We start from the raw sequence: 25,685 nt of genomic DNA on the forward strand, positions 1-25,685 counted from the left end.
AAGACTTGAGGCTGTAATTGCTGCCAAAGGTGCATCAACAAAGTACTTAGCAAAGTGTGTATGTGATTTCTTAGTTTTTTATATGTATATAATTATTATTTATAATAAATCTGCAAAAATTTCAAAAGAAAATTCATGTTGTCATTATGGGGTGCTGTGAGCAGAATTTTGAGGGGAAAAAAAAATTAACCCCATTTTGGAATAAGACGGGAACATAACAAAATGTGGAAAAGCACAGCGCTGTGAATACTTTCTGGATGCACAGTTGAACCGCTTCTTCATTGTGTTGTTTACCTTTCATCATCTGCTGTGAGAAAACAAAATAAGTTCACTCACTGATCAACATGAGCAAAATTTAGTCCGAAAACCAGCATTGAATGCCCATGACCTTCGATCCCTCAGGCGGCACTGCATTAAAAACCGACATCATTGTGTAAAGGATCTTATCGCGTGGGCTCAGGAACACTTCAGAAAACCATTGTCAGTTAACATAGTTCATTGCTACATCTACAAGTGCAAGTTCAAACTCTACCATGCAAAGCGAAAGCCACAAATCAACAACACTGAGAAATGCCGCCTCCTTCTCTGGGCCCGAGCTCATTTGAAATGGACAGACGCAAAGTGGAAAAGTGTGCTGTGGTCTGATGAGTCCACATTTCAAATTGTTTTTGGAAATCATGGATGTCGTGTCCTCCGGACAAAAGAGGAAAAAGACCATCCAGATTGTTACCAGCATCTGTGATGGTATGGGGGGGTGTTAGTGCCAATGGCATGGGCAACTTACACATCTGTGATGGCACCATCAATGCTGAAAGGTACATCCAGGTTTTGGAGCAACACATGCTGCCGTCCAAGCAACGTCTTTTTCAGGGACGTCCCTGCTTATTTCAGCAAGACAATGCCAAGCCACATTCTGCACGTATTACAACAGCGTGGCTTCGTAGTAAAAGAGTGCGGGTACTACAAAGCTTCAACAATTAGTGTCCTCAGTTCCCAAATGCTTATTGAGTGTTGGTAGAAGGAAAGGTGATGTAACACAGTCGTAAACATACCACTGTCCCAGCTTTTTTGAAACATGTTGCAGGCATCCATTTCAAAATGAGCAAATATTTGCACAAAAACAAAAAAGTCTATCAGTTTGAACATTAAATATCTTGTCTTTGTGGTGTATTCAATTGAATATAGGCTGAAGAGGATTTGCAAATCACTGTATTCTGGTTTTATTTACATTTGGGTTGTAGCTCAAGAGCTTCCAGGTCATGTGATCAATTGACTCAAAATCAGTGTGGAATCATAGTGCTCCACTGGCTGTATGAGATACGCCTCTTGTTTTTGCATTTTAAATCTGTTCATATTTTTAATTAATTTTTATATGTAAATATTAGTATTTTAGCTCAACAGCTTCTCAGTAGCCTTAAACACAATATCTCGGATCTGGCTGTATTTGCTGTGGCGAGCAAGAACAAACCGGGAGCAGCTGAATGGACATCATCATCTCTGGTTTGAATATCCCACCTTTTTATTTTGAAAACAGGAAGTTGATACTCGCCGTAGCCGTGTTCTATCTCCTTGTGTTTACTGTAAAGTCTGCAATACGGGTGCACTTGAAATGTTAGAGTGGCTTGCTCAGAGTCGCGCTGTCGCCGGAGCGAAGAGGTTTACCCGCAGCAAAGTACAGGGTAAACCGGAGCGAATATCTGTCGAATATCCAACGTAAAACTAACTTCACTGCGGTTCTTTTCTTGACCATCTACAACAATGTAACTACTTATCTAAGTGCAACAATCCTTCGTCTTTGCATCTCAGTCGAATGTATGATGCTGACTACAGCCATATAATTGACATACAGGACACGCGTTAAAAAAAAAAAGTGATTACCTGACAGACGTGTGTTGTTTGACAGCATACAGAACTGCACTGAGTTTGGGTCACGTGACTGCACTAACCCGGAAGCACTCCAAGCTTTCAACCCGTCGGAGCCATTCATTCACTGTTCCTCCTCGCGCAACCTGAGGTACCTGCGTGTGATTTAAAATTGTCCCAAATATTTATCGCCGTTTCCCTTAGTAGTTGTGTAAATTTTGATATTTGAATGGCAGCTTTAATTGGATTTTTGTAGCCTGCGTGTCACTTCTTTCAGTGGTTTTTTAAGCTTTTATCGGTAGCTGGAATCCCAGGCGTCAGCGGGGATTTAATGCTAGCTAGCCGTATATGCTAACGCTTAGCTAGCAGTATGAGCTAATTACACTGACTATTGGCTGATTTTAATTCGTAAAAGTTCCCCTGTTGCTTCAGAATACAGCCCACAGTTGTCAGGTTAACTTTCCTTATAAGAGCAGGTTATTATTGATTAGTTACAAATTTAATTACAGAAAGGTGACGACACCAGTCATTATTTTCTAACTACTCAGTCAAATATGTTGCGAGTTTATACACATTATAAGTACAGTTACAGCTGTTAATCACTAGGTGCTTCGTTCCTTCCTCAGCATGGCTGCAGACTCCATGGAGATTGACGATTCTCTTTACAGGCAAGTTCATTGCTATAAATACGACAGTCAAATAAAAAGCTTTGCTGTCAACATTTCAAATGTGAGCTTGGGACAAAAAATGAGTCATTCATGACATCTGGAAAATTGTGATGGACAGTCCTCATTCTTACAAAAAGTTATAAAACGGAATTGCAACTAAAAATGACAAGCTTGTCCATGATCACTATGCTGCTTATCATTTATGAATACTATAAATTAAAGGCTGCTGGAGAGCCAAACCTGGATGTATCACATACAGCACTTCTGGTTGAATGGTCAAATGCCACACATTGGCTGTTTTTCTAATATATCCCTAATCTTGACCATAACACATAACAAGGTAAATTGAGGCTGCAAGATTTTTTTTTTTTTAATCTTTTATCTGGTATTGTAGCAAATGATGTTATAAGCTGTGTCCCAATTCAGTGTCTGCATCTTTCTAAAGGCTTTGTCCACAAGACTGTTCAAGCTTCATTCCTTCAGACACAATGGAAGTTGGAACAAACTGTTCTAATATAAGACAGTCCAGCCCACTGGGCAGTTTATTGTGTCATTATATATCTCCTCCCCTCCCCTGTGTCACCTGGCAAGTTTGACAACTGCATGTGCGAAATGAGTGTAACTTGTAGTTTAGTAATCATTTTTCAACACTTATTATGCTTTACATACAAATATTACTTATTAACAAAGTGTACATATGGAGCCTAAAAGTGTCATTTTGTCTTTAAATTTACCATCCGTTTTGTCTTCAGGAAAAAAAAAAATTGCAGTGACTCATGGGATTGTTTGGGCTATGATGGATACGCCTTTTGTATACATTATTTTCTGGGGAAAGAAGGCTGTATACATTGCCACTTGACATGCAGCCTTTGAAATTGGACAGCCTAGTTGCACCACTTATGACAAAAATGACCGATTTCGGCCTTCAGAGCGTGCAGAAGGAATTCACTGGTACCTGAATTTTAATAAGCAGGTACATGGTTCAAAGGTTGCATGGGTGTACACCAAAGACACCTCCAAATTTGACCTGATACTGGTTCTACTGTGCTAAAGGTGCAGACATGAAACTTGGTGAAAAGAATGTCAGGGCTGTCCCACACAAGTGTGCCAAATTTCACAACTTTTTTATCATATGGTTGTAGTGTTGACATGAAATTTGATGCATGGATAAACACACACTGATGGATGGAGCACAGTCTCATGTCCTTCATCCCGGACTTACACCTGTGCATTTGGCAGATACATTGATCCAAAGTCACTTACTGCTTAGGAAAATGATAAAAAGCGTGGCAAACTACCATTTTAAATCAACATATAATCATGAGGATTCAGGATTTTATCTCTGGACCCTTTAGTTGGATGATGACAACTGTGTGTACTTACCAAAAAGTGGGCTATACAATTAAATAGTTTCTTGTAGTATTTGTAAACTGCATGTAACATTGCTGTCACACCTTGATGATTTAGCCAGCATATGCCGACAGTATTAAACCGCTGGTGTACGACTAATAAGTTATGGGTAATTTCTTTATAAGTTAAGAGCACGTTGAAGCACGCTGATATGTTGTAATTTGCCGAATACCTCAAAAAATTTTGGGCATGCACAATATTTTTGACGTAGGCCAGCGTATGACTCATACGTCTTGCACATGCGGGACATATGTTGTAGTTAAATTATGCAATTGTTGACACACGTTTCTTGTAATTTACTCATAAGTTGAAATATCCATTAATACTGTCTATTGATTGGCTGAAAGCTGCAGTACTGATGCAAACAGACTGTTTTGAATATTAAAACCATTCACACACGGAGTAAATATAAAGTCTTAATCTTGCCTGTTCTTTCAGTCAGATTCATCATCACAGCCTGAAGAAAACTTCCACATAAAGTGCCCTGAGTTTGGAAAATGACGTCTGAAAATACTGTAATAATAATTCCTTGTCATGGCTGAAAACGTAGCATCTTAAAGTAAGTCCCTTTGTGGTTTTCTGCTCCAGGTGCGTTTCTCAGCCTGAGGATGCCGGTGTCTTGGTCAGAAGGGGGGCACCGATCAGACTGCGACACCGGTGCTTTGAAGGAGTCACATTGCTTCATTCATTCATGGCAGCGCTTACCACAGCCATCAGCTGATTCATCAGCAGTCTGCATGTGATGAAAATAAATCCCATGATTCTCCAAGAAAACATAAAGTGAAATAATATTAAATTACTCTGTTTTGCCTCCGCGTGTATCAGAGACGCCGAGCGACAATTTATGTGCTCTCGATGACGTGCTTGTCAATATTTAAGTGTTAAGGGTTCTGCCAGCGGTAGAAACAAAGCAAGCCAGACTTAACGTTTCTGACCCACACTACACTGTGCAGTACCGATCCGAAATACTCGGTGGAAACGGGAGTGTTGGCATACGCTGATTAAATCATCAAGGTGTGACAGCTGCATAATTTATTAGACATACGCCAGCATATGCAGCATTTTTAATATGGTCGGCATACGCTGGCTAAATCATCAGTGTGCGACAGGGCCCTTAGAAATATGATGGCTCTGTTAGTTTGCACCCGTTACTCATTTGTTTTACTGCTTTTAAGCCACTCCGTTTTGCCTTTCCTTTGTCGTTCAGTTAATTAAACGTTATATTTCGCTTGTGTGACGTTGTTTCTTGCTTGTGGTCTCTCCGTTGTTTGTTGTGGCTTGTAAGTACCCTGTTTGGTTAATTGCACAGCTTTTTGTCAGCTGTCTTTGGTTTAATCCACTCCATCGCACCTCTCGGAATTCCTCCACCCTGTGTTAGCGTTGGACTCTTTGTTTTGTTGTAACCTCTCTGCACCTGCTTGTGTTTTGTTTTTGCTCACCCTTTTGGATTATTAAAGCAACTTGAATTTTTGTAACTCATGCCTTTGTGTCCTGGCTGTTTGCTATTGGGATTCAATTTGTCTCTGGTTTAGCTCAAACCGTAACACCAAGTGCCAAAAAGCAATGACAAATTGTGCATAGCAGACATAGCCAATGTTCTGTGAAAATTATCTGTAAAAGAATTCAGAAATCATAAAAAGTTGAAAAACAAAACAAACCTGACAACTCTTCAGTTTCAATTTGTTTCATTTTATATAGCACCAAATCACAACAAAGTTGCCTCAAGGCACTTCACACAAGTAAGGTCTAACCTTACTAACACCACAAAAAAGCTTTGATTCATGTGCATGAAATAAGTACACACTCCTGAGTCCTGACATTTCATGTCATATTTAGCTTATGAAAAGCCACTTCTAACAGGAGCTTCACCTTGAAAATATTTTCCAAGATAAAAATTTGTGAAATTTGAAACTAGTGTTGGCGGAGGTTTGCGCTTTTCATTCTGGATCTGCACATGCCCACACAGTCTTTATTTTTTTTTAATGTCCTTCCAGTCGTCAGCGTTATGTGCTGGGAGACACCGCTATGCATCAGATGGCTCAATCCTCAGTCTTTCTCAGTGGAATGGGAGGACTGGGCATAGAAATAGGTAGGCAAGCTCATGCATTTTTGCACCACGTTATTATAACATGACTTAAGCCTCATGTCCATATATGTGTGTGTGTGTGTGTGTGTGTGTGTGTGTGTGTGTGTGTGTGTGTGTGTGTGTGTGTGTGTGTGTGTGTGTGTGTGTGTGTACCAGCTTCTTTTTTCATTTGATACATTTGAACATATCTGTGATAGCAGATTGGACCAATGCTCAATTCTTGCTGTGGGTCAGTACGTTTTATCACTGTACATTATAAGGTAGTCCTTGTTTATATACTTATTGTTGTCATAGAAATAGGTCACAAGGAGCAGTTTTATTATTTTATCCTCCCTCACTGAGAATGCTGAAACCGCTGGGAAGAGAGTGTTTGGCCGTTCACAAAGTGCTTTTCCAGTAGGAAAAAATCCCAACACAAAAACGCTGTATGGACACAGTCCCTTAATAATATAGCAGTTATGTATTCTTGCTGTAACCACAATATCAGACATGATTTTACACTGACCACTTTTGTATTTTTTTGCAGCAAAGAATATTGTTCTGGCTGGTGTGAAGGTATGTGCACTTTGCAAATGTTATAGCTGTCCAACACCAGTATATTATATAACATTTCAGATTTGTTTTCATAGTAGTGTTTACGTGTATGTTCAAATCTGTGCATTTTTTCTTCCTTTTGCATGTGTATGTACAGTCAGTTACCCTGAATGACACTAAGCAATGCGAGACCTGGGATCTGGGTTCTAACTTCTTTATTCGCAAAGATGATGTGTTAAGCCAGAAGAAGAGGTAATGCATATCATGGTGCTGGATTATTTGGAATATCACAAACCTGTACTTTGTTTATAATCCATAAAATAATAAGACTGTGTCTTATTGCCACCAACAGGGTAGAGGCAGTTTGCTCTCGGGTCGCAGACTTGAATCCCTATGTCCATGTGGACATGTCTTCATATACTCTTGATGACAACACTGATCTGAGCTTTCTTAAAAACTATCAGGTAAGTTCTCTTTAATGCAGGGAGAGTGTTTGTCTTTCAGCTTTTGTGATACTTGCATTCACCACAAAGGGGCACAGTCCACATACTGTATCACATAAATACGGGCCAGTGGATGTCTGTATATCACATTTGCACACAACCTTGATTTTGGGATGCAATGAAGATTTCACCCGTGTTAACTTAAAACCAAAACTGTTCTGTTCAGTGGTTGGCTACTGTAGGTTGTGGATGCTGATTTTCCACTTGATGCAGTAAATAACGCACATGCAAATGGTGCCAACATGTCACATTCCATATAAGCTGTGGAAGATGATTTCCACATGTGGTGCTAGGTTAGTAGTGAGTTGTTGACAGACAGGATGATTTTTGTTTTTTTCAACATTTTGCTTGATCATTAAAAGCTTTGCGTTTTGCCTTTGTGAATGAAATTAAATTTTAATGTCTGACTGTGTTTTCTGCTTTCTTTCAGTGTGTGATTCTGACTGAAGCCAGGCTAAGCTTACAAAAGAGAGTGAATGAATTCTGTCATTTGCAACACCCCCCCATTAGAGTAGGTCTACAGTCCTATAGTGGTTATAAATATACAGAGCATGAACTCAGACATTTCGTAAGCACAGACAGTAAAATAACCATATTCTATTGCCTCATGTCCTTTCCAGTTTATTGCCTGTGATGCATATGGTATCTGTGTGCGGGTGTTTTGTGACTTTGGGGATGAGTTTGAGGTGTCAGATCCTACAGGAGAAGAGCCTAAAGAGATTTTTATCCAAAGTATCACTCAGGTATTGTGAACTGATTTAACAGAAATCCCAGAATGAACAGTCCCATCTTTTCTTTGATGAATTTCACAGATGTAAATTGTTTCTGATTATGTTTAGTTTATGGGGACAATGTTACAAATGTCAGATATAGATTGATACATTAGGCTACGTAGCTGTAGATAAGAGAAAAATTGTTTTTGCATTTCAGAATTGCAAGTAGAAGAATGGTAATTTATCAGTCCTTAAGGATTTCCCGTGGTCATGAAAATTTCATTGTCTTGTTTCAGGACAGTCCAGGTGTAGTAACCTGCATGGATAACCAGCCCCATGGCCTGCAAAATGGTCAAAGTGTTGTCTTCAGGGATGTTCATGGTATGGTGGAACTGAACAGCACTGTGCAACAGGTTTCAGGTATGCCTGCGTTGTGCAGACGTCTGCTAAAATTGCAAAGCTTTTACTCCCAAGTTTGGAGATTTGGTATAAGTACATGTGTTCTCTGTATATGATAAATTATTCATGAATAAAAAGAAATAATGTCATCCATTCATTCATCTAATGGTTGGTGGGTTCTGGTATCATTGTGGTGTACACATCTATTAAATGCACCACACAGTAAAAGAAAGAAGTCTTCATTCATATAACTCTGCAGGCTTTCTAGGCTATTCATTTTTTTAATCATTATTTGTTCATTGGTGTGTACTTGAACTTTGTTCATGAATTGCTTTGTTGACGTGCAATTTGTGTGTGGTTTTTCTTTCTTATTTTTTTAATGTGCATGTGTGTGTTATTAGTGCTTTCCCCTCACAGTTTTGCAGTAGGAGACACATCCCATCTTCAACCGTATGTACATGGAGGTTTCTTTGCCCTGGTGAAAATGCCTAAAACTTACAGATTTGTACGTTTAAGTCTATGAAAATGTTGTCAGTTCAAAAAGATGCATTCTTTTTAAAACCATTTGTGTATTCACACCTTCATTTATACACATGTATGTTTTGCAGGAGACACTGGAGAGACAGTTGTATAATCCTCAGGTCTTGATCCCAGACTTCAGTAAACCAGAGGTGAGTGTTTAAAAAGAATCGGGGCCTTCTGTATGCAAGCGAGATTAGTGGTTTGGGAGCTAACTTTGGAGATAACCTTGGTTTTCTTATCTCACGAAGCTGCCTCATTAACCAAGCACATTAGTACTATAAAATGATCCTCCATGGAACAACCTGCATACTAACCAATCTGCTTAAGGAATGATGGCTTTGTCATTCCTTCAACATACATGCTTACTCAGTGTCACGTATCACTAATGTAATCTCATTTAAGACAGATAATGCAAACATAACCGGACTATATCGGTGCTCGCTGCCTGTTAGACGAGTTCAGTCATCAGCACTTTTCTCAGAATCTTGTTTTTGATCTGCCGCTCAGGCTCCACTACAAATCCATGCAGCTATGTTGGCTCTAGATATCTTCCAGGAGAAGTACAGCAGACTTCCAAATATTGGGTAAAGAAAAACTATCTGCTTTTCCTTGTGTTGATTTATGCTAATCCCCTATTGTATGTAATTCAATCAAAACATGTTCTTTTTTTGTCTACATGTGAAGTGATGGTTTAAGTGTACTTAACAAGGTGCTCTTTAGTGTGTGACATTTGTTGAAATATAAATTTTCAGGCGTAACACTTTTTTTTTTCACACTTCTAGATGTTTGCAGGATGCTGAGGTTTTATTGAAGCTTACAGAGGAAGTTAATGCTACAATCAAGAATAAAGTAAGTTGCTTTCTTGATATCCTTTTATATTGTTATTCTTGAACCTGCAGGTATATACACACACACCCTCTGACAGATGATTGTAAGCTTCTGTTTTTACCTTTTCCTGCCTCTGTCCTTGTTTCCCTCCAGGCTCCTGTGAATGCTGAGTTGGTACGTTGCTTGTCCAGGACAGCGAGGGGCGCTCTCCCTCCTTTAGCTGCAGCTGTCGGAGGCCTAGTCAGCCAGGAAATTCTGAAGGCCATCACAGGGAAGTTTGCACCTCTACAGCAGTGGGTAATTCACACTTCTGAAACTGTCCAACCAAACGTCTTTGTAGACGTGAAAATGTGCTTTTATGCAGATCTGCAGAACTATTACTCAGTGTTTCCCCTTGAATTTTTTGGTACTCACTGACCACTGAAATGTTCAGGATGTCGTCAGTGTTGTGTTAGTATCTTATTAAAAAAATAACCTGCTCTCCATCTGTGTCTTCTTTAAGTTTTATCTAGATGTGATTGAGGTAGTCAGGCCACTTCAGTCTCTTTCTACTGAGGAGTTTTTTCCCAGGGGTGACCGCTATGATGGGTTGCGAGCTTGCATTGGTGAATCAGAGTGTTTAGAACTGCACAAGCTCAGGGTATTCATGGTAAGGACATAGTGTCCAGATGCTCTTTTATGTAAATGATCTGACGTTTTTCTGCATACGTCTTACCGTGGTTTACATTGCAGGTGGGCTGTGGTGCCATAGGCTGTGAGATGCTGAAAAATTTTGCCCTGCTTGGGGTAGGATTGGCGAAGAACTCAGGAGAGGTGAGTATTCTTTCACTCCTTGTTGTGTTTCAGTCAGTCTGTATTTCTTCTTCTACATCTCATGTTAATGCTCCAACCTCTGTTGCATGATTCTATAATAATAGAGTTGACGATTGTAAAATTGTTGCAAGCTGCTAATTAACATACGGCTGTGTATGTCCACTCAGGTGTGCACCACAGACCCAGACCTCATAGAAAAATCCAATCTCAACCGTCAGTTTCTTTTCAGACCACATCACATACAGGTAAATAGACATCTATGTTTTCATCCCTATTTTCTACTATACCACTTTTGTTCCTTCATTTTTTTTATCTTCAGCTTTACATGAACGTACCTTCCAACACCTCAATTTTATGTACTTTAATGTAGACAAAAATTAGATTTAGTGCAGTGTCTGTAATCTTCTCATCTGGCAGTGCAGTGAGACCAGGAGTAGGGTCGTGTTGATTTGGCACACATTTTACGCCGGATGCCCTTCCTGACGCAACTCCGTATTTCATGGAGAGTGGAGAGGGGTGGCCTTGAACCTTCTTCACTGGAAACAAGCACACTTAACGGCTTGGCCACCGCCCCTGCAGTAGTAACACTCATAATAATAATAATAATAATAATAACGTTTCCGCTTAACATCCCAAAGTGGGATGTGATGCAGTATCTTCTTTTTTTTAAGTAGTGGATATAAATAAATGGGTCTGTTTGGGGGATTCTAGCTTTGAAATGTGTAGGTTGTGAAGTCAATTTGGGATGGGGTAAATACAAAGAAAAGGCAGAAATGTGCAAACAAAAATATTAATACAACACACATTAAAGCAGTATAACTAAAGTATTAAAAAGCGAGGCTATACACCAACACCACGCTACAATTTATGCATGCATTTCAGTAAAATTTATATAAGCAGTATTAAGCACATAATTATATCTGCCGTGATATGTATCAAGTATACGCGGTACAGTGATACGCATCTTACCGAGTTTGGAGAAACGATGTACATTATTATTGTGCTGTTTTGTAAGAAAATATAAATATTCAAACCTAGGTTCCTGGTTCAAACCCCACCACTGCCACATTTCTCCATGTAATGTGGAGTTGAGTCAGGAAGGGCACCCGGTGTAAAACTTGTGCCAATTCAACATGCAGATGCACCTGGGGTCTGCTGTGGCAACCCCGAGTAGGGGGGAGCAGCTGAACGGACACTTTTATTACCAACAGACATTCAATATGAGAGCACTCATTTATCACATCCAGAGTATGTCAGTATTAAAACATCTTGACCCCCAATCCCCCTTGAGTACATACAAATCAAATTTCATTCCATGACTTTCTCTTTCTCAGAAACCCAAGAGCACCACAGCAGCAGAAGCCACTCAGGAGATTAACCCAGACCTGCAGGTGGAGGCTCACTTCAACAAGGTGTGTCCGGCCACTGAAGGAATCTACAATGACTCCTTCTACTCTCGTATGCACCTTGTGGTCACCGCGCTGGACAACGTGGAGGCCCGCAGATATGTTGACAGGTCAGTGAAAAATTCAAGAGATGAGAGAGTTTGGTGTTATTGACTGTTTTTACCTATAAACTCTAAATATTATATTTTTATCATTACCAGTATATACCTCATGCGACATGATGATAATCCACAAGCAATAATTACTTAATTGTGTAGCTGCCGAAATTGTCTTTATGCACTCACTTTTGTGTTTGTTTTGTTTTTAGCCGCTGTGTATCTAATCAGAAAGCTCTCCTGGACTCGGGCACCATGGGAACTAAAGGACACACAGAAATCATTTTGCCAAATTTGACAGAATCATACAATAGCCATGTGAGTCTGACAGTAGATCCAATGATCGTTTTTGATGGGAATATGTTCTTCAATTCTTTTCAGACCAAAAGGGGGGTTTCCACTTTCACAAATTGTAAAGATTTACAGTATAAGCTTAACCACCTCAAACTGTGGTTTGACAGTCCTTGGCTGTTTGGCATGAAAAGTTTTCCACCGGCCACGTCGTGTTGTCAGCGCTAAGACAGAGCTGGCAGTACGAGGTGGCAGTGTCACAAGACCTCTGTTAGATCTGACAAAATATCAGAAAGAATCACATGTTGTGAAGGACAGCCTGCCATAATCGCATATAAATGTAGTCAGCTGTGTATTTTCATCATTTTATGGGTAATAATGAATGGTGGATGCTGCTGAAGAGGATGGATGTCTATCATGTGACCTTGACCACATCTTGGGGCTCTCTGGTGGGATTTGTGGTATGTTTTTTTTTTTTTTCTCACATATTGCCAAGAATAGTCATGAATTGGAAAGAGGCTGTCAATAAATCGTCAGACAGTGTTGTAGTCATGGTGTGAGCCCTAAAGGCTGAGGCTTTGATCCCTCAAGGCCCAGGAATAAAGAAAGAAAGAAATTGTATTATACAAAGATGGAGGTTTACACCAAAGGAGACAAAGAACTTGGACTTTTATAAATTATGAAGTGTGAAAGTAACTTCATGAACAGCAATTATTTCTTGTAAAACTAGTATTCCGTATTGTACCGATTGTTGAGATTCTTAAATTGTGAAAATGACAAAACACCATGTACCTTTAAAACTGCCTTGAATTTTTTTGAGATGACCAAGGCTTTGAAACTTCAGCACCAAAGCATCCAAAACCAAGGTCAAGTCCTGGGGGGGGGGTAAAAAGGGGTGTTAAGGCTGAAGCAGTGCATCACAGCATGACAACACTGCTAACAGCGTATTGACAACACCCAACAATGCATTGTCATGATGCAACACTGCAAATGAAGACAGTGGACAAATGTTTCCCGGCCCTCGACGATGTGCTGTGGTGTACCAAAACATGGTGACTTCAATGGGACTCACCATGGCCTACAGTCCAGTCCATGTCATTTTAAACATTGTGAAGGTGGAAATGCTCTTTTTAAGAATGTTACTTAGTCAGTTGACTCTGTACAAATGTCTTTCTCCCCCAGAGGGACCCCCCAGAAGAGGAAATCCCTTTCTGTACCCTAAAGTCCTTCCCCTCCATCATAGAGCACACAATCCAGTGGGCAAGAGACAAGGTCTGCCTGCTTAAACCAACAGTTGTTCCTTTTTCATTACATTTCAGCAAGTATCTGCTGGTATAATTTCCTAATTTTGAATCATTTGGTTTTGATGTCTCTAGTTTGAGAATGCGTTTGTCCACAAGCCGTCAGTGTACAACTCCTTTTGGCAGTCCCACTCCTCAGCTGAAGTGGTGCTGCAGGTAATAACTTTGACTGTCACATAATGTGGTAGTTCTTATATTCTCTCTCTTTTTTCAAGTCAGTCTTCAGTTGATTGTTTAAAATAATAATAGATGCTATGGACTTTTATTAATAGTTTTTGGTTTATCATGAATAAGTAAAACTGTCTACTGAAGTCAAAACTGCATTTGCACAAGACACAAACTGACAGGTGTCAGTTGTGTGTAAATTTACTGGCTGTATGATTTGAGCTGTGATTTGTGTTTGGGCAGAGGATGGAGGCAGGGGAAAATCTAGAGGGGTCATTCCAGGTGGTTAAGCTGCTGAGCAGGCGACCTAACCAGTGGCAGCAGTGCATCATTATTGCCCGTGTGAAATTTGAAAAATATTTCAAGAGGAAGGTAATTTTTCTGACCTGCGCATCTACTCTTCTGTATATTGACTGAAGAAAGAACAGACTGTACGAGTATGTCTGTAATCTGCACCCACTTATATGCAGTGTTCTTTGCTGGTGGTTTTTGTAGGCCTTGCAACTTTTACACTCCTTCCCCCTGGACACACGGTTAAAAGATGGAAGTATGCATTTACGTTTTTAATACAGCAGAGTGACCAGTTTGTTTAAAATGTTTTGATGCAAATAACACAAAAACTTTTAAAAGCATTGAATGTATGAACCTTTTCACCTCTCGTTTAGGTTTGTTTTGGCAATCCCCAAAAAGACCCCCTGCACCTATTGAATTTGACTTGAAAGACTCTTTGTAAGTATGCTTGTACACAAGTATGTTTAATTCAATATGCGGTGCATCCAGAAAGTATTCACAGCACTTCACTTTTTCCACATTTTGTTATGTTACAGGCTTATTCCAAAATGAATGACATTTTTTCCTCAATTTTATACACAGTACCTCACAATGACAATGTGAAAATAGTTTTTTGCAAATTTAATAAAAATAAATATGAAATCACATGTATATAAGTATTCACAACCTTTGCCATGAAGCTCAAAATTGAGCTTGGGTGCATCTTGTTTCCACTGATCATCCTTGATGTTTCTACAGCTTAATTGGAGTCCTCCTGCAGTAAATTGAGTTGCTTGGACATGATTTGGAAAGGCACACCTGTCTACATATAAGGTCCCACAGTTGACAGTACATGTCAGAGCACAAACCAAACATGAAGTCAAAGAAATTGTCTGTAGACCTCTGAGACAGGATTGTCTTGAGGCACAAATTTGGGGAGATCTCCCATTCCAACTACAGTTTGCTGGGATGTTTTAATCCTAATTATCCTCTATTGGGTGTCAACATAATCCAAGGCTTTTGGGTTGTGGATAGTAACGTTAAACATCATGTTAAACATGATGTTTAACATGTGTGATGTGTTAAACATATTAGGTCACTGAACCCTTTTTTCCCCCCCTCATAAGGCACTTCACTTTCATCGTCAGCACAGCCCGACTCTTTGCAGGGATTTATAATGTCCCCTACTCAGACAAGGTTGGTCACATAATAAACATTCTGTGTACTTTGTAGAAATCAACAATCATTTATACTCCAGGATTAAAGCTTCAGGAGATGTATTTTCATCACAAACTTTATCTTCTGTCACTCTCAGGATCTCTCTGAAGAGGCCGTAGCCAGAATTCTCTCTGATGTTAAGATTCCAGAGTACCAGCCTTCAGAGAAAGTAGGCTCACACTTTGATCCTGAGATTGAGTTTTCTCCCTGAATAATGGCAGGTTTTTGAGATTATTTCTGTGGATCTGTCTCTTCAGTCTATAGAGACCGATGAGACGGCACGGAAGCCAGATCAGATACCGCTGAGCAGCGAAGAGGAAAGAGAAGCCATCTTACAGCTCCAGCAGGCCATTTCTGCTGACAGTGTCACGCCAGGTATACAACAAATGAACAATAAACACAACAGCATTAATTTCGATACAACCACAACAGTTTAACGTCTCCTTTTATCACAGAAAATATTAGTAATATTTTCATTCTGCCATTGAGATTGTAGGCTGAGTGAAAACATTCACAGGTGCAACACTTCAGTTTGCCTCTAGTTTATAACTAGAGTAATGTTGTGGATCTTTTCTTACGTAGTTTTAATAAAGCATTTGATTAACTTCTACAGTGAAAATAGGCATTGGTAAAATTGTTTTCAAATCATTCTGTAAATAGCCTGAATGGCAGAGTAGTTAACATGTAACAGCAATAAAGAGAAATTATAAAAAAATAAAAAATAAATAAACTGCACATCAAATTAAAAAGGGGTGGACATAGGTGGGGAAAACATGGCAGATCAGTACTGTGCAATTTCATCTTTTTTTTTTAATATAAATATATATATAAATGCTAGTCAGCAAAATTTATATTTGGGTTGGGTAATATCTACTTAATTGCTATATTGAATATCTGCGGTAAAACATCACAATGATGAAGATAAAATGGGGGAATGGGGTACTTTGTCCTTTGTGAGGTTGTACTTTAAAAATGTTGACTCATCATAAATAAATTAATTGCTATTTATTTATTTACTATTGTTAGCTTAGCAATATGGGTATGAGCAACAGCTTTTTTTTTCTGCCCTCTGGAGATCTCCCAAGGTACACCATTGGCACAGGACAGTGGAATTTCCCATTTTCACAGCCACATATGATATGCTGATTAGGGTGCTAACTTACAAACATGTTTTTATCAAAAATCTTGGGTACATAAAACTTGACCAGACATGAGCCAGTTCAAGTGCCACCTTGTTTTATCACGTGGTGGCCAGTTCTCTATCGCTGTTATCCCTGTGCTCATGGTTGGTGATGGTTAAAAGGTTAACGTGGTGAACTTGAGACCAGATACTGACGGATTCAGCTCATGTCCTCCATACAGAGTACACTCTCCTTCCCTCTGGGAGAAGGTATAGAGTCCCTCGGAGCAGACTGAATAGACTCAAAAACTCATTTGTCCCCATGTCTATTAAATTGCTAAACAGTAATGTCTAAAACTGGAATTGTGCAACACTTATGGTGTTTCTCTTGATTTCCTGTCATGTTAATTTGTTATAGATGTGGCTGTGTTTCTATTAGTATTTGTTTGTTTTTCTTTTGTAAAGGCACTAAGCATGAGTCCAAGACAAATTTCCCTAAGGGGATAATAAAGTGTATCGTATCGTATCGTATTCAAAAGCCCATCAGACCAGAAAATCACCAAGGACTTTTGGGTAAGGTCTTTAATTCCCAAGTTGCTCATGGGGTGCATTTGAGGGCCTTTCACAGCAGCACACTGACATTGAAGTGTCATTGTAAAGTACTTTGGGCATCTACTTCAGATAGAAATGTGTTATAGAAATGCAGTCCGCTTACTTTGTTTAATATGAATATTCATGGTCGCCTGTGCACTCTGCAGAACGGCTACAGATGAATCCACTGCAGTTTGAAAAGGATGATGACAGCAACGGCCACATAGACTTTATTGTGTCAGCATCTGCTCTCAGAGCCAGGATGTACTCCATTGAGCCAGCTGACCGCCTTAAGACGAAACGCATCGCCGGAAAGATTATCCCTGCTATTGCGACGGCAACAGCCACAGTGGCTGGACTGGTGAGCTCCATCCCTTTTATGCATCAGTGCACAATGTTTGTGCATGAAACACAATGACTGCTTTATTTCAAAGATGTCAGGCATACAGCAATCTGAAGGGTTCAGATGTAAAACTCAGGAAGTCCATTTCTGTGCATCTGAAAAGTTGTATTTAAAATCATGCAAAATTTCAGCTGCAGATTGATGTTTTTCAATTATTTTCTACTCCAACAGAAAGCTGTGAATGGACATACAGCAGGAACATGTTGCACCATTCCGAGTTTCTGCACTTACATCCACAGAAGCTTATAATTCTGTCAGAGCTGTCATGGGTGTCTTTGTGACTTCCCACACTAGTCTGCTTCAAGCATGGTCACTCTACTTGATACAGATTTACTATGCAGTACCCACTCACTCATCTTCAACCACTTACTCCAACTCAGGGTCATGGGGGGCTGGAGCCTATCCCAGCAGTCATAGGGCGTGAGGCGTGGTACACCCTGGACAGGACGCCAGTCTGTAGCAGGGCCACATATAGACAGACAAACACATTCACACCCGCACACACTTATGGACAATTTAAAGTTTCCAGTCCACCTAACCTTCATGTCTTTGGATGTGGGAGGAAGCCGGTGTCCCAGTTTATCTTCCCCCCTGGGGGGAAATACCCACCCACCCCTTGCATAGCAAGTCTGCTGCAGTATTATCACACATTTCATCCTACCCAGATTTATACATGGCTGACAGAGTGGAAACAACATTGATAATTACAGTGAAAAAAATAAGTATTTGAACACCCTGCGGTTTTGCAAGTTCTCCCACTTAGAAATCATGGAGGGGTCTGAAATTTTCATCTTAGGTGCATGTCCACTGTGAGAGAGATAATCTAAAAAATAAAAAAATCCGGAAATCACAATGTATGATTTTTTTTTAATATAATTTATTTGTATGTTACTGCTGCAAATAAGTATTTGAACACCTCCCAACTAGCAAGAATTCTGGCTCACAGGGACCTGTTAATTTTTCTTTAAGAAGCCCTCTTATTCTGCACTCTTTACCTGTATTAATTGCACCTGTTTGAACTTGTTACCTGTATAAAAGACACCTGTTCACACACTCAATCAATCACACTCCAACCTGTCCACCATAGCCAAGACCAAAGAGCTGTCTAAGGACACCAGGGACAAAACTGTAGACCTGCACAAGGCTGGGATGGACTACAGCACAACAGGCAAGCAGCTTGGTAGAAGACAACAACTGTTATGATTATTTATTAGAAAGTGGAAGAAACACAAGATGACTGTCAAGCTCCCTCGGTCTGGGATTCCATGCAAGATCTCACTTTGTGGGGTAAGGATGATTCTGAGAAAGCTCAGACCTACACAGGAGGACCTGGTCAATGACCTGAAGAGAGCTGGGACCACAGTCACAAAGATTACATTAGTAACACATGATGCTGTCATGGTTTAAAATCCTGCTGGGCAGCAAGGTCCCCCTACTCAAGCCATCACATGTCCAGGCCCATTTGAAGTTCACCAGTGACCATCTGGATGATCCAGGGGATGAATGGGAGAAGGTCGTGTGGTCAGATCAGACCAGAATAGAGCTTTTTGGAATCAACTCCACTTACCATTTTTAGAGGATGAGAACAACACCAAGAAAACCATCCCAACCGTGAAGCATGGGGGTGGAAACATACTCTGGGGGTGCTCTTCTGCAAAGGGGACAGGACGACTGCACTGTATTGAAGGGAGGATGGATGGGGTCATGTATTGCGAGATTTTGGCAAACAACCTCCTTCCCTCAGTAAGAGAATTGAAGACGGGTCATGGCTGGGTCTTCCAGCATGACAATGACCACAAACACACAGCCAGGGCAACTAAGGAGGGGCTCCGTAAGAAGCATTTCAAGGTCGTGGAGTGGCCTGGCCAGTCTCCAGACCTGAACTCAATAGAAAATCTTTGGAGGGAGCTGAAAGATTTGGATAAGATCTGTATGGAGGAGTGGACCAAAATCCCTGCTGCAGTGTGTGAAAACCTGGTGAAAAACTACAGGAAATGTTTGACCTCTGCAGTTGCAAACAAAGGCTACTGTACCAAATATTAACATTGATTTTTACAGGTGTTCAAATACTTATTTGCAGCAGTAACATACAAATAAATTATTTAAAAAAATCATACATTGTGATTTCCAGAAATTTTTTTTGATTATGTCTCTCACAGTAGACATGCACCTGCGATGAAAATTTCAGACCCCTCCATGATTTCTAAGTGGGAGAACTTGCAAAATCACAGGGTGTTGACATACTTATTTTCCTCACTGTATATGTCTCAATGATGTCTTGCCCTAGACTGATTGATTGTAGGCCATTTGATAGAAAACCTATTCCCATCTTAACCACATAGCTACTTGTGGACACACAAAGGTTGGCTATAGAAGCAAGATCTTCCATTCTGAAGTGACTGACCCCTCTTTTGTGTAAATTCTCTGTTCACATCTATAATTTCTTCTCTGCTCATGTATTATTTGACCTCCCCACTTATGATTGGGTAGGAGGTAAGATATCCTGACCTGGATATCTTACCCCACCCCTGAAAATTGAGTTCTCTGTAGCATTATCACCCATTTCATCCTACCCAGATGGCTGACAAAGTGGAAAACAACAATGAAAGTGTATATCACAGGGATGTGGTCTTGCCCTTGACTGATTATAGACCATTTGATAAAAAGCCAATTCCCATCTTGACAATATATGTATTTGTGGATGCACAAAGGTTGGCTATAGAAGCAAGATCCTCCATTCTGAAGTGACTGACCCCTCTCTTGTGTAAATTCTCTCAATTCTGATGTACATGTTCTTCCCTAGTTATGTCTGACCTTCTCACGTAAGGATGGGGGTGGGGAGATATCCTGACTTGGATATTTTTCCCCCTCCCCCCACTGAAAAGCAAGTCTGCTGTCCACAAAAATAAAAATATCTATCAGTTTGAACATTAAATATCTTGTCTTTGTGGTGTATTCAATTGAATATAGATTGAAGAGGATTTGCAAATCATTGTCTTCTGTTTTTATTTACATTTCACACAACGTCCCAACTTCATTTGAAGTGGGGTTGTACATCAGTTAATATAATCATCAGTATTTTGTGTGTTGGAATTGAATTGGTTCTTAAACCGTCTTCTATCGTATGTGCTTCGTCATGTGGTGTTTTTACAAATTCAGGTGGCGCTAGAGTTGCTGAAGGTGGTTGGAGGTTACAGTTTTGAGTCTTTCAGAAACTGCTTCTTTAACCTGGCCATCCCAGTCGTGGTGCTGACAGAGCCTGCTCCCATTAAACGGACACTCATCAGGTAGAACACCTACAGTCACATCCACGCTGAAAGCGACAAAAAAATAAACTTCTGTCACATTAACAAAATATTGCTGTGCTATGCTCTGTTGAAAATTTAGATTTTCTTACACCTGCAATCAAACAGTATCATGTTGATTTGTGCTGTTTTTTTCTTTTTTGTTTGTTTTTTACCCCTTGAACTAATTTTCATACACCCTCACCTACCAAAAAATGGCATGTACGCCATGATAGTATCACCTGAAATGATATCATTTCTGCTGTTCTGACATCATGACACATTAAATATTGCTGTTTTGGTTTGTTGGTTGAACAACAAATGTAAGTGAAGATATCATTCATATGGGTTCTGTGAAATAGCAAAAGGTGTATTTTGTTATTTTCTCTTTCTGTAAACTAAATTAATAATTTCCTAATAAAAAACTGGCAGTAGATTGTCATTAATGAAATTGTCAATTGCAGGAAAGTGATAAACATGCACATTTTGAACTTGAGTTAGTATTAGTAACGGCTCTTTGATCACTCTTCAGGAACAATATTTACTTCACCATCTGGGACTGTTGGACCATCTTTGGCCACGAAGACTTCACTCTGTCTGACTTCATGAATGCAGTGAGGGTGAGACACTTTGCTCACCATGTAGAGACAATAATGGCAGTGTGTTGGTGTTTTTGGTGAAGTTACCATTTTCATCATAGTATACCTTTAACACTGCACCGGTGATGTGTTGTATTTCAGGAGAAGTATGGAATTGAGCCCACTATGGTTGTCTACGGTGTGAAGATGCTCTATGTGCCTGTGATGCCAGGACACTCAAAGAGACTCAAACTGACGTAAGTGGTGACAGGCTAATTTCTTTAACCCGGATTTCTGTGTTGGTGGTGTTGTAAACGCACTTTAATTCCTGAAGATGATGGCCTCCTTGTAAGACTGGAAAATAAGAATCTACAAAGAACACTTTGGGTGTGAATGTGTTTGTGTATATGTGGTCCTGTGACGGACTAGCGTCCTGTCCAGGGTGTACCCTGCCTCACGCCCTATGGCTGCTGGGATAGGGTCCTTGCACTGTGACCCTTAATTGGAGTAATTGGGTATAGAAAATGGATGGATGTAATTTGTTTAGTGTGTGTTAAGAGGAGATTTAACAGATTCTTTTGAGTTGTGTGCCGTGCCAAAGTATTCATCTGATTTAGAAATTTTCTTTTCATAAAAGTACTGTAGATTTATTTTTACTTTAATAGTAACTGAGTGAAAAAGAAGGCAGTTCCAGAAAAATTATCTCAATTAGTTTCAAAATTGAGATTAAAAAGAAAAAAAAATCATCACCAGTACATTCAGTTGGCTTTGTAAATTGTATACTGTATATCCTTGATTAAACACCCGGGGCCCGTATTTACAAAGCACCCTAAGGCTAAAAGTAGCTCTTACTGCAAAACTGTTAAGAGGAGGGAGGAGGACGTTTACAAAGTCCTGAGAGTTTCTTAGACAAGATGGTATAAAGACAGAGAGCAAGGAGAAATAGTCTCCATATGTTGAATGGCAGTAATTCAGTCACATGCTGCCGGCTTGATTTTGCAGGGATAAATTGATCCAGAAAAAGGAAGGAAGAAAAAAAAAAAAAGACCAGGAACCATAGACTCTATATATACTAGGAACAGTGGCGGTGCAGGCTGAAAGGAAGTGCTGCCTTGTTCTCCACGTCACGCCCCTACTATTCCGGTGGTGAATTGCATGACGACACCTACCAACGAGACAGAGAACTTGGAAAGTGTCACGCCCACATCGACATCATTGCGCGGCTATGGAGTTACAGAGTTGTAGAAGCATAAATTAGGCACAGAGCTTATTTAAGGCAGGTGTTTTTTTTTTTTTCAGACAAAGTTGTGACATTAAATGAGGCAGGCCACTATTCAAGGCCAGGCGTTTAATCAAGGCAATACGGTAGTTGATTTACGACAAACCTGGGTGATCTGTTGACATGCATTCTCGAAAAAAAACAGATTTGTGCACATAAACTCATAACCAGTTCTATTTGTTTGACATTAGTTAATGCTTGATAAACTTGTTACAGATGTGGTTGGAAGTTTACGTACACACATCATGGGCATGAATGTCACGGTAGTTGTGGGTTTGTTTGTTTGTTTGTTTTTTTGTCTTTGAACTGTTCTTTTGCCAGGGTGGAATGATTGTAAGGTATACATTGTTAATGAGAATTGGGCACACAAGTTTGAACTTGTTTTGGATCTTCTCTACTTCATACAGAGTCAAAATTATACATACAGGCTAAAATGTATATACACCCCCACTAATATTTGGATAAATGTCCCTTGGCAAGCTGTAACTCTACCAGCCACTTCTGATAGCCATCAGCAAGATTCAGGCATAATTTTGGCTGAATATTTGACCCCTCTTTGTGGTTGAATTTAGGGATGCACGATCCACTTTTTTTCACTTCCGATCCGACCCCAATATCTGAGTTTGGATATCTGCTGATACGATACTATTCCAATACCAGAGCTTTGTGTGCTTTAATATTATTATCATTATTGGTCAAAATTTTATCACCATTTTAATGCCAGGTAAATTATGTGATCGTGGCTCACAGCTGCGGGCCCAGGGGGCTCCACTCAAGGGATTGGAGCCCCCTGAAGCCATAGGGTTTTATACCTCTAAACATTCTTGGCAAGTCCCGTTTTAACTAATTTTTAGTGGTTTTAGAAGGACTGAAAGCAAAACTAATAGACAAAATTACATTTATATTGTAATATTTGTAATATCAAAGTTATTTTTTGCATGTTTCTGTCAAAGTCTAAGTTAATAAAATAAATAACATTGAACAGGTTAAAAACACCTTAATATTTGATAGACATAGCATTTGCTCTCTTCTTCAAAAATGAAACACTACCTTTTAATCCAGTGAACCAGGCAGTTTTTCTGTTATCTTGACAGTTTTTTTGCCTCCCCCCCCACCCAACATTTTTGAGGATTGCATTACTTTCTTTTTTAACAATATAACCCTTAATTGTCTTGTTTGCATAAGAGCTGAACCTGGACTGATTTGATTGTCAAACCTGCTCTTTTAAAGATGAAACCTGGATTTAAAAAAAAAAAACTTTCTGAATCAGTTTTTTGACACTTTCACTGAGGCTGTGTGGTGAAGATGATTGTTTATTAAAATTGCTTCGCTGCTTTTTAACAGCGTGTAGCACATAAGTCTGCTGTTCACACTGATCAGCTCCTCCTCCTCTCTCTGTAAGAGGAAGAGAGAGAGCCGAGGAGAAGTGGTGGGGGCCCTCCTCCGTGTCTCTCTCATTCCCTCATTTTTGGAAACACGAAGCCTTCCCACTGTAAAATAAACCATTAATTTCTTAATGTATCATAGCTACGCGGACAGGAGGAGCTCTGGATTATTTATTGAAAGATTTTGATGGAGTTTTTTTCCCTTTTACTCTGTGCTGTGTCTGCTCTCCACTTGAACTGCAGTCACAGCGTTGGGCTGCTCTGCTCAACTGCAAGGACGTGGGAGGGTGAGAGCAGCCATCATTTAGCAGAAACACAGGAAATTTCAGATCCATGAATTCTGTCTGTATCGGAAGCCGATACCCATATTTTTTCGGATTGGCCCGGACTCTAGTTGAATTGATAAGATGAGAGACTTTATTGTCATTGTAATAAACAACAAAACTTCGTTGGTGACAACCAGGCAGTAGCAGCAATGATTAAATATAAAAAATAAAAATGAGTGCAATAAGGTTGCATCAGACAACAATAGACATGTTATTACAGTGTAAACTGGGATGTAAAAATTGCACTGACCATGGCTGTTTAAAATTCAGTAGGAACAATAGTCTGTGGCTCAGACTGTAGCTGAAGCTGGTGAGTATGAGAGTGGGGGCGGGGAAGAGGAGGGCTGATGGTAGAGTTCTTTTAAATTGGTTGGTTTCCCGGCATGGACAGCTTTTTAGCATAGCCACCAATTTCAGTAAGGTTGGGGTTTTGGGAAGGCCGTTCTGTAAGATTTTTTGCGTGCTTTAGCCAACCAACAACCAGTTTTGATGTGTGTTTGGGATCATTGTTATGTTGGAACACCCAATTGTCAGCAAGGTTTCAGCCGTCTAGCAGTTGATTTGAGATGATGTCATAGAACTCCAACTAAGCTGTCGCAACATCTCAAGGACTATTAGTGGAAACAGGATGCACCTGAGCTCAATTTTGACCTTCATGGCAAAGGCTGTGAATACTTACATACATGTAATTTTAGTTTTTATTATTATTATTATTATTATTTTTAATAAATTTACAAAAATCTAAAAAACAATTTTTTTTTTTCACACTGCCATTATGGGGTGTTGTGTGTAGAATGTTGAGGGGGAAAAATAAATTTAATCCATTTTGGAATAAGGCTGTATTAAATCAAAATGTGGAAAAAGTGAAGCTGTGAAAACTTTCTGGATACACTGTATAATTTTGACCCTGTGTAGATTAGAGTAAATCTAAAATGGAATTGAACTTGTGCATTCATGATGTATACTGGGCATTAATTCCACCCTGGTTAAAAACAACAACAAAAAAAAAAACTGTTCCAGGATATCATTAACAGCCCCAAATGACCATGATGAGTGTATGTAAACTTCCAACCACATCTGTACTTTGAATCGTATTGTTTTGAATATAAGAACGATCCTCACTAATTCAGTTTAGTGTTTTGTGTTTTAATGTTTTCAAATGACTTTGTAGTGATCTGTTAAGCTTTGATGTTAACACTTTGATGATAATATTAACATTCCCCCTGATTCTCTACAGGATGCAGAAGCTGATCAAACCATCAGTGGATCGGCGTTATGTTGACCTCACTGTATCATTTCCTCCGGAGGCAGACGGAGACGAAGATCTCCCCGGCCCTCCGGTCCGGTACTACTTCAGTCCTGATGGAGAAACACCCTGACACCTTCCCAACAGTCACACTCAAACCTCTTGTGTCCTTACTACTCTTGTATATCGTTGTACCCCAATAATCTGGGCCACATTCAAGAGCATTTCCTCAGAATGGCTCCTGGCCTCCACCACCCCAAATAAAAAAACACCAACGACATGCAAGAAAATCCATTTGTGATCCGTTCTTGCCTCAGCTCGAGCCAGTGGAATAGCAGGCTGCTTACATAGCACTTAACTGTACTTGTGTACATATGATTTGTTTCTG

At 39.7% G+C, this 25,685-nt stretch overlaps 1 protein-coding gene and 1 long non-coding RNA gene across 2 annotated transcripts in view; one reads left to right on the forward strand and one right to left on the reverse strand.

The window, feature by feature from the left end:
• LOC117525607 overlaps nt 1–17,548 on the reverse strand; it is an 87,236-nt gene extending 69,688 nt beyond the window's left edge. The window contains exon 1 of the long non-coding RNA XR_004565099.1: nt 17,387–17,548. This is a non-coding gene — a long non-coding RNA (uncharacterized LOC117525607). The remainder of the gene's footprint in view (nt 1–17,386) is intronic.
• Nucleotides 1,960–25,573, forward strand: uba6 (ubiquitin like modifier activating enzyme 6). Its single transcript, XM_034187498.1, has 32 exons — nt 1,960–2,014; nt 2,490–2,531; nt 5,936–6,030; nt 6,554–6,582; nt 6,719–6,813; nt 6,914–7,025; nt 7,495–7,575; nt 7,685–7,807; nt 8,074–8,197; nt 8,578–8,681; nt 8,785–8,847; nt 9,206–9,282; nt 9,481–9,547; nt 9,680–9,823; nt 10,029–10,175; nt 10,259–10,339; nt 10,507–10,584; nt 11,674–11,855; nt 12,053–12,158; nt 13,314–13,403; nt 13,508–13,588; nt 13,841–13,969; nt 14,093–14,144; nt 14,263–14,326; nt 14,995–15,064; nt 15,183–15,254; nt 15,343–15,460; nt 16,964–17,157; nt 20,359–20,486; nt 21,016–21,103; nt 21,224–21,318; nt 25,289–25,573. The coding sequence occupies exons 2-32, from the start codon at nt 2,491–2,493 to the stop codon at nt 25,428–25,430; spliced, it is 3,072 nt and encodes a 1,023-aa protein (XP_034043389.1). The 5' UTR covers nt 1,960–2,014; nt 2,490; the 3' UTR covers nt 25,431–25,573.
• Nucleotides 25,574–25,685: the final 112 nt, after the last annotated feature.

This window comes from Thalassophryne amazonica, chromosome 15 (assembly GCF_902500255.1).
Source record: "Thalassophryne amazonica chromosome 15, fThaAma1.1, whole genome shotgun sequence".
In the NCBI taxonomy this organism is placed as follows: domain Eukaryota; kingdom Metazoa; phylum Chordata; class Actinopteri; order Batrachoidiformes; family Batrachoididae; genus Thalassophryne; species Thalassophryne amazonica.